General features: G+C 38.8%; 1 protein-coding gene across 1 annotated transcript; it reads right to left on the bottom strand.

Moving 5' to 3' along the window:
- Positions 1 to 4,349: 4,349 nt before the first annotated feature.
- LOC308688388 (uncharacterized protein) lies at positions 4,350 to 8,201 on the bottom strand. The gene is made up of 6 exons (XM_081361405.1): positions 8,115 to 8,201; positions 7,112 to 7,520; positions 6,692 to 7,027; positions 5,549 to 5,618; positions 5,172 to 5,204; positions 4,350 to 4,683 (listed from the first exon to the last, which is right to left on the bottom strand). The coding sequence occupies exons 2-6, from the start codon at positions 7,509 to 7,511 to the stop codon at positions 4,614 to 4,616; spliced, it is 909 nt and encodes a 302-aa protein (XP_081217531.1). The 5' UTR covers positions 7,512 to 7,520; positions 8,115 to 8,201; the 3' UTR covers positions 4,350 to 4,613.
- Positions 8,202 to 9,543: the final 1,342 nt, after the last annotated feature.

The following is a 9,543-nucleotide window of genomic DNA, read 5'->3' as shown; positions in this document are numbered from 1 at the left end:
AGATTGAAAGATCTAAAAAAAAGACCCTACATTTACCCGCCCATAGACCCTCCCCTCGAAGAAATCAGGACAGAAGTGGTTGAAAGTGGACAAAAGAGACGGGTTAAAACACCAGGTGTGAACGGGAATGTGTCTCCCTCGTCTACTTGTGATCCGATCGACCAAAACGCATCTTAAAGGAGTAAACAGGGCCTTAAACTCACCAGAGCAGCTCATGTTGCAGACATTGAGCGACGGGATCATGCCGGAATTACAGGCCAGCTGATCACTGAGCTGAAACACGCCGTACAGATGCCCGGAAACTTTGGCAGTAGCATTCAGGTGTGGAGGCTTGGTCTCATGGCCGGACCCCTGTGGTCCTTCAGTGGGGGCCTGTGCGTGAGGCTTGGGTGGGGCTTGTGTGTGAGGCTTGGATGGGGCTTGTGTGTGAGGCTTGGATGGGGCTTGTGTGTGAGGCTTGGATGGGGCTTGTGTGTGAGACTTGGGTGGGGCCTGTGTGTGAGGCTTGGATGGGGCTTGTAGTGGAGCTTGTGTGTGAGGGTTGCGTGGGGCTTGTGGTGGGGCTTTTGTCTGGGGGTTGTGTGGGGCTTGTGTCTGAGGCTTGGGTGGGCTTCCCGATTTAGCTTGAGGTGGAGCTTGAGCTGGGGCTTGAGCCGTTTTATTCTCCTTATTGTTGACCGTGATGGCTTTGACAGAGCTGGTGTTGAAGGCTGAGCTGTTGGCCTTGCAGACAACTGCCACAGAAAGGAAGAAAGAAAGACATAAAACATGGCAGTTTGGCATTCTGAAGACGGAGAGAAAAGCTGAAAGAAAAATGTCTCACGTCTAGCGATGAGATTGTCCACGGTTATTTTCTCTCCCATGGCCGTAATCTGCTGAAACCGAGCAGCGTCCAGCTGTGCCTTCAGCTCACATTTACTGAGAATCCGTCCCTCAGTCGCACTGGACACCAGCAGAACCAGAGCCAACGCCGCCAACATCTTCACTGGGAGAACGCTCTTCATCTCTGATATCTGGAGGTTAAACACTGATTACATCTTCAAGTAAAGACAAGAACAGATCAATAGTATCCAATTCTTTTTGATTTGCAAGTTTATAGCTGAATTGGGGGTAATATTAATATTTGTATCTTTTATTAATATTCTTATCATGCACAAAAAAAATCATTTTTTACATATATATATTTCATAGATTAAAACTCAAATATTAACTAGTTTTAGACATAATAATTCAGCAGAAGCTTTCATCAAAGGTGACAATTTTTTTTTCAATGTATATATATTTTTAATTACTTTAAATATTATCACTAAAGTCAGTCACAACAATATATATTTTTTTTCACAATAATCAGCTGGGAACATCTAATTATTAATTTGAGCAAAAAACATGAAATAAAGTATCATGAAGAACCGAATTGTCAAGTGTCTTACCAGACGTTCTGTTGAAATGATGCTTGTTTGAGGATCGTTTTTCTGTACTGTGGTCCATCTTATATATATTCGAGTGACCTCCACCTGTGCGGTTGGTCCATCCCATCATCACGAGGAGATCGTATTACTGTGATGTCATTCTTAAACAGATTGGAAGAAAATCACAAATGCTTGCCAGGGTGTTCAGGTTGTTATCTTTGTCATTTTTGTTTATTTGTTTGCTCTGTTTTCCCCCTGTGATTTCAGTGGAATTTTGAAGCTGATGTTTTGTTGCTTGAGCCTTTGAGCTGTTTGTCTTTGGATTATGACAACACACACGCACGCACACGCACACACACACAGAGCAGCATTTCCCATTCAAATAGATGGTCATTCATCTCATCTTCAGAGTCACATCTCATATAATAGAGGACAGTGTGTCTCTCTAAAGCCCTGAATCTTTACTCTGTTTTGTTTGGGTGGATCTGAAGTGCTGACGATGGTTTTGGATCATTTAATTTAAAATCATTTAAAAGTTTTAAATCAAACATGATCTTCTGCATTGTTACACCAGATGGGTTTCATTATCTAGAGTTTGTTCTCTGGAAACTTAGAAATATTTGTCGCTTTCTCCATGCAACTTTTCTTATGGCATGCTGATCATTACATTTCAAACACTTGTGTATAAGATATAATAAGCTAACTGTTTTATAAAAGCTTTATTTTTTTAACTTCAGATGCTTTACTTTACTATATCAATCCAAATCTCTGAGCTGCGCTGTGAGGGTTATTTGAGTGTATTCAAATAGTGCACAAATACTGTGGGGAAAAGGCTTGCTTTGACCTTTTTCCTGTTGTTTTCCAGCATGTAAATATGAATTCCACGTGGCACAGGACAAACAGTAAATGTGATAAAAGAATAAACAATTTTGTAAGCATAATTGCATCGATTATTTCTTGTGAATATGCAATCACCTCCTTTTAAAATGTTATTTTATTATATAACGTCAAGTCAAGTCACGTTTATTTACATTGCGCTTTTCACAATACAGATTGTTTCAAAGCAGCGTTACAGAGATGAAGCCTCTGTTATACTCCAGTTTGGACGCGTACACGACAGCTGCGCACACTGGGTTGCGTATTTATACTTTCTGCTGAGGTCCGCTCGGTGAACGCGTTCAACGCATGCGCAGTAGATCGGTCTGGACAGTATAATCATAATATAATGATATTATTATTATTATATTATTATTATTATTATGATATTAATATTATTATTATTATTATTATAATCATAATAAACATCTTTTCCTATTCTATTTTGCCTGGAAACGCTTCCAACACGCTTGCGTGAAAAATAGGCATTGGTTCTATTTCTAGCTTGCATGCGTTTTCCGTTTTTTCAAATTCGGCGTCCATGTTATTTCCATCTCTTTCGTGGTTTTAACCTAATGAACGCGCGCCCTTTTGTCCGCGCGGTTTACAAAAAATGGGAGACACACGACTGCCGCCTCCGTGCGCACCCCCGATGATGATTTTTACGTCACGCGGACCCTCGCGGTCGCGGAAAGTAGGCTGTGTGTAGCGCGCGTACCCTTCGGCGTACCCTGACGTGCACCTCTCCAAAAATTTAACAACGCGTCAACTTTACGCGGACGCAATCGCTGTGATTGGTCTGCTAGGACCGCTCGGGTTTCACACGCTCCCTCTGCATGCGCGTCAACGCGGCCAACGACGCAGAAGTATAAATGAAAACCAACCCGTTGCCTACAGCATAGAGGCTACGGCGTGAGTTCGACGCAGAAGTATAAATAGGCCTTAACAGAGGCTAACAGGAAAATAATGCAAAAAAGTTTGTTTTCAGAACAAAATAGCGTCATAGTCTAGCTAAAGTACAGGGTGGGCCATTTATATGGATACACCGTAATAACATGGGAATGGTTGGTGATATTAAAGTCCTGTTTGTGGCACATTAGTATATGTGAGGGGGCAAATTCCTCAAGATGGGTGGTGACCATGGTGGCCATTTAGAAGTCGGCCATCTTGGATACAACTTTTGTTTTTTCAATTGGAAGAGGGCCATGTGACACATCAAACTTATTGGTAATGTCACAAGAAAAACAATGGTGTGCTTGGTTTCAACGTAACTTTATTCGTTCATGAGTTATTTACAAGTTTCTGACCACTTATAAAATGTGTTCAATGTGCTGCCCATTGTGTTGGATTGTCAATGCAACCCTGTTCTCCCACTCTGATTATGATTTAGGCAGCATTACAGGTCAGAAGTCAGATTGCAGGGCTCGAAAATAACGACTGCCCGATGGCCTGACACACTGACTTCTGACCTGTTATGCTGCCTGAATCCAAAGAGCATACTGTGTACAAAGCAGTTAACATGATCAATGCCACTAATTTGCTTATGTAATATAAGTAATGTAATATGTCTCTGCTAATGGGAGGAACGGGCGTTGCACAATGGATTTGGTTAAATAGAGTTTATTTTTTATTGTGAGTCATTATGAAGCTTGCGGCAGGTGCTCAGACACTGGGAAAATCAGACACAAGACCATAAAACAGAGGCAACACGAAAATAAATGTTTTGCGCCCTCCAAAAAAAGAATGAAACATCTACTAACAACATTTATTTTTTGGATTTAAATGCTGTAAATGGTGTAGTTGCGACGTCCACCAGTTCACTACTAGACCATGGAAAACCAACTAAATCCTGACTTCTTAGATGGTGTACACTTGCTTTGTGATGAACAAAACGTTTGAGAATGAGAATTTTGTATCTGTGTATACTGCACAAGATTTGCAGCATGGTTGTTAGGGTTAGGACACAAATATTCAATCCAGAAAGGCTTTTAACCTTTCACTCATGCAAACTTTGATTTATTGATGTTTTTATTGTGAAGACAGACTTAGACAAGGAACTCTTTTATGAATATCGTTTTATTTGCATTCTGGGGTATACTATTGTACATGCTGAAGTACTTGAAGCTATTTTGAGAACATTTTCCAGACATGTAAGACTTGTTGAAGTCTGAGAACATAATGTATATGCATGTGAACAGCAGTTCCTCTGTGAAAGACTTTTCAGATTAACAAACGCCAAAGAGGTTTTGAAGCACTGCAACCCTCAAGTGTTGGGTTTATTACAGTAATGCATGAGGATGAAGCTGGACAGAAGAAACACTGAATGTGTTAGACACACGCAGCAAAGTACAGCAAGGGATTGACATTGCGGCACTCCTTCACGTACAACATGTGCTTCCTGAAAAACAATAAACACAAACTTGTAAAACAAGCTTTACAAATTGTATACTTTATTGCTGTAGCTTATCTTATTTTTGTTGATGCTATTGTTAACACAGGAGCACCCAGTTTATGTAATTTACATAAGCAATTGTGACTAACAATTGACTCCAGTTCAGTTTGACTTTATCATGCTGCTTAATGAGATACTCTTCTAAATATTAGAAACCATAAATCATAAAAAAATTCAGATATATGTTTTGATATATATTTCCAAAAGGTCTAAAGATATTGCTAATGTTGATGAAAATATATAAGTTTTAGGTACTTTCACCATACATTTATTTTGTCCAGAAGATATTTATTTAATATTTAAGCTAAATGCATTTTTACTTTGAAAAATGTGCTTCCCTAAACCTCTAAGCTTTCAGGTATTGAATAAAATATAAATATATTAATAATCAGTTTTTCTCTTGACTCGTGTAATCTTTCAGTTGTTTGACTTACTTCTTGGGCCGAGGAGCGAAGACTGGACCAGGGCTGTAACAAAACAGGACCGGGAATATTATTAATTTTGAATATGCTTCTGTTACTTGTTAAATTATTTGTAAAAATACATTTGTTTTGTTTATTTTAGTTATATTAGAATGTTTCACAATGAAAACCTTTGGCGATTTGCAATTAAAATGCATTGCTATTCAAATTAATTTAGCAGATCTGTAGCAACAGCGACCTTTGGCAATGCTCTAAAATTGAGCTAAGTCATGCATGCAAATGAGTGGTGACTACTAATGGGAGCCTAGACTGTGATCATGTGATTAGCAAGACCCTGCAACTGTTATAATTGACTACTGATTTGTAGATGTGAGACGTTGACAACTTACGCATTGGTCACGCTGTCCAACAGTTTCCTCAGGCAGGTGATGTCATCCCTGATGTCATCATCAATCAGAGCTGTAGGAGACAAAATTTACGTCACTCAAAATTGATCAATGATTCTGAAATTGTGATCAAACTAGGCTATTGTGTAAATTGGGTCAATCAACACAAGCTGACAGCAATTCATAACTATTTTAGGTTTTGGTGTATTGTTTGTATTGTATGAATTCGTACAATCACATTCTTACATTTTTCTACAATCTGCCTACGCCCTAGTTAGGTTTAGGGTGGAGCTTCATGCTCACTTTTGTCTAAAAATGTTGCTTTTGTACAAATCACATTGTGCAAGTGTACATACAAGATTGAATCTAATTGGTTTTCAATTACATTTGTGACCAGACACATGAGACGTCACTCAAACTTGACGTACTGAAATTGAGATGAAACTATAGGCTAGCTGCTTTTCCACTATCGGGCCGTACGGTAAGGAAAGGTTCCAGTTATATTTCCACTTGAGCTTGGTAACAAACTGTTCTCGGCACGGAATTCTCACTGTTCTGATAGAATGCGTGATGTCGCCACTCATGATTGTTACCAGATGGCCGAGCGAAGTTAACGCAACGCAAATTAATAATAAAATGAAAAGAAAGATCTGATCTCATCCTCAATAATGCAGTTACTTACATCTCATATCGTCTGTAAACTCTTGCGTCACCAATGCAATGACTGACGCATTTGTATTACGTTACAAATAGCTCTGTTATCAGCTCCACAGTGGAAAATTAAACCATATCCGTATACCGGCTGGACCAGATCGACACAGAATAGAACGGTTTGGAAAAGCAGCTTATGCTAATTTCTATATAGAATCTATCAACACAGTCTTATGGCAATTCAATATTTCACTATTTTACATTTTTTTGCAAACTGGTGGCTAATTTCTATGAATTTGTACAATCTCATCTGTATGTTTTCATACAGTCTGCTCATTCCCTACGTTAGGTTTAGGGGTGGAGCGTCATGCTTACTTTTAAAGTCCCCCTGTAGTCAACAACATTAAAAGCTTGATTTTCACCACAGGGGGTGCAATCGCTACCTTGTAAAATAGTTACGTTTTCTCATGAGAAAGAATGTATCATGTGACTCACCACTGCAGTCGATGCGGCAGATGTTCAGACTCTGTCCGGATCCGGAATTGCACGCCACCTGATCGCTCAACTGGAAGATCCCAAACAGTTTTGAGGAAACTCTGTTGTTTTCGCTGGAATCCTCCTCTGAACTGTCGCCAAACAGGCTAGGGGGATTCCTGTCTCGCCCCCCACCGGGGGATCTCTTTCCTCTTCCACCGGGACGACCCTGACCAGGTCTTCCCCCTGGTCTTTCATTGGGTCGTTGTGCTGGTCTGGGACGGGAATCTGCTGGAGATCCGATGGCGGTGACCAGGTTGGTGTTGAACTTTGACAGACGTTCAACAGAACAGACGACTGAAAGAGAGACAGAAACACCCTTTGCTTACATTTGTACCATTGCTAGAATTCAACTCACAGTGTTCACCCTCTTAAACTTACTTTTGGCGATGAGGCCCAAGTCTACAGTCCCATTTCCAGGCGCAGTCCCATTTCCAGGTCCAATTCCAGGCAAACTTCCAGTCCCATTTCCAACAACACCTCCGGTCACGACTCCAACCCCAGGAGTGACACTTCCAGTCCCATTTCCAACAACATCTCCGGTCACGTCTCCAACCCCAGGAGTGACACTTCCAGTTCCATTTCCAACAACACCTCCGGTCACGACTCCAACTCCAGAAGTGACACTTCCAGGCCCACTTCCTCCCTGATTTCCTCCCAGACCCGCCTGGAGTTGAGCCTTCAGCTCACATTTACTGAGAATCCGTCCCTCAGTCGCACTGGACACCAGCAGAACCAGAGCCAACGCCGCCAACATCTTCACTGAGAGAACGCTCTTCATCTCTGATATCTGGAGGTTAAATGCAGAACAATGAATAAGTCCAAAGAAACAATCCTATGAAGGAACCTAACAATCAATAATTAGCAATCTTCTGGGTTCAGAAAAAATGTGCAAAAATTGTACCCTTAGGTTATCACTGGGGCAGTGTCCTCAAAAAGGTACATCTTTGTACCTGATTTACCCCTAAATGTTCATAGTAGTACCTTAATAGTACATATTATTATTACTTTAAGCCATAATGCACACTATATAATTTAGGGGTAGATAAGGTAAAAAGACGTACCTTTTTGAGGATACTGCCACAGTGACAACCTAAGGGTACAATTTTTGCACATTTTTTCTGACAATGTTTCAAGCTTGGTTGGTCAAGCCCATCAGGCTATTTAAACATTCTGGTTGTTTTTTTGGTCTAGACTAGAGGAACACTCATGCAACTAAACACTTTGCATTAGATCTTCTACAACCAAATGACTTATTATTACTGTTGCATATTTTAACTATAGTTATAAAACATGAAGCATTTGTATAGCCTAGCAGATAAATGAGAGCAATATTTACTGGTAAAGCATTTTATTGTAAAGAGAGTTCAGAAGGGATTTTTACCAGAGAGCCTATTGTCTGTTGTAGATGTAGATGTAGATCTAGTCTTCACTCTTGCTTCAGTGTGTTTGTTTCCACCGTCCGCTGTGTACTGAATGCACGAGTGTGGGGATTTTTATACTAAACTGACATGATGAGCTCACTTTGAAAACTCACTTAACCTGTTGAAAAAGCATTACATTACTTGGATACCAAAGACAAATGGCATGTATTGCTTCATCGTTTTGAAATCCGGTGTGTTATGTAACATTACACTCAGGTGAAGTCAGGTTTTGCCTCGTCACTTTTTCCTCTTACCATTTCAACTACTTTTAAACTGTGACAATGTGATTATGAGGTCTTTGTTGTGCTATACACACACATGTTCCTTCAGCCTTTGACCAGCGGCCCTGCAAATAAATAAGCAATTTCAATATTTTTCATTTTACTTTTTAATTTGAAAAGGTTATCATTGACCCCATAATATTTTATTTTAATTCAGTTGAATTGGGTTCTAAATAGAATTATTGGGTTCTTGACTGAATTTTAAAGAACCCTTCATATGAAAATGTCTTAATTGATTGCATAATACTTTCATGTTTAATGGGTTATTTCAATGTATAAAGTATGTTTATGAGCTGTTTAATTCATAAAATTTTAACAAAATGAATGAATTACAAATAAATCCATAAAATGATCCCATCTAAAATGTTCTATAAATGAAAAACAAAAACAATATACTTCATTTTAATGGATTTACATTAAGTTTATTTTGGTAGCATCTCTCAGTTTTGGTGTGCTGTGCAATAATTTGAATTGAAATGAAGAAATTAACCCATGACACTTCTTTTGCGTTACATGTTTTTTGCGATGATATTAAATGTTTCATTGTTAAATATTAGGTTGAATATCAATGCAAAAATGTCTAATGGTGTAAAATAACTTAAATTTAACTTAAACTTAACACATTATTCACAGTCCATATCTTTGTACTTCAAATGACAAAAATATGTAAAAAAAATATATATATATATATCAAATATCAAAATATCATATTTAAATAACAAAAATTATAAACAATTAAATACTGATAAAGATGCTATCCAAAAGAAACCTAGTCAAAAATACTTTTAGAATTATACACTCTTAAATATGATTTCAGAAAGACGACAAGCCACAACATAAATTCATTTATCTTTTCTAATTTACTAAGATGTACTGTAGTGGTAATGAACTGGGAAAGTCCAGACATGAATGGTGGGTGGACTGGTATCACACACACCTGTGTTTGGATTACTTTTATATATTTTCAGCTGGACTGCCACAAAGTTTCGGCAGTAATTAATAACTAAGCAGATGTATTCAAATGTTCATTTCTCTGAAAAGACTGTCAATCTATGTTCAGTTGTGCGAAATCTATTTTTAACCATGCTGGTCTGAGCAAATTTTTTTG

Source organism: Scardinius erythrophthalmus (genome assembly GCF_964197995.2).
Source record: "Scardinius erythrophthalmus genome assembly, chromosome: 3".
NCBI lineage: Eukaryota > Metazoa > Chordata > Actinopteri > Cypriniformes > Leuciscidae > Scardinius > Scardinius erythrophthalmus.
The sequence above is the reverse complement of the archived record's forward strand: the minus strand, read 5'-3'. Positions and strand labels throughout refer to the sequence as shown.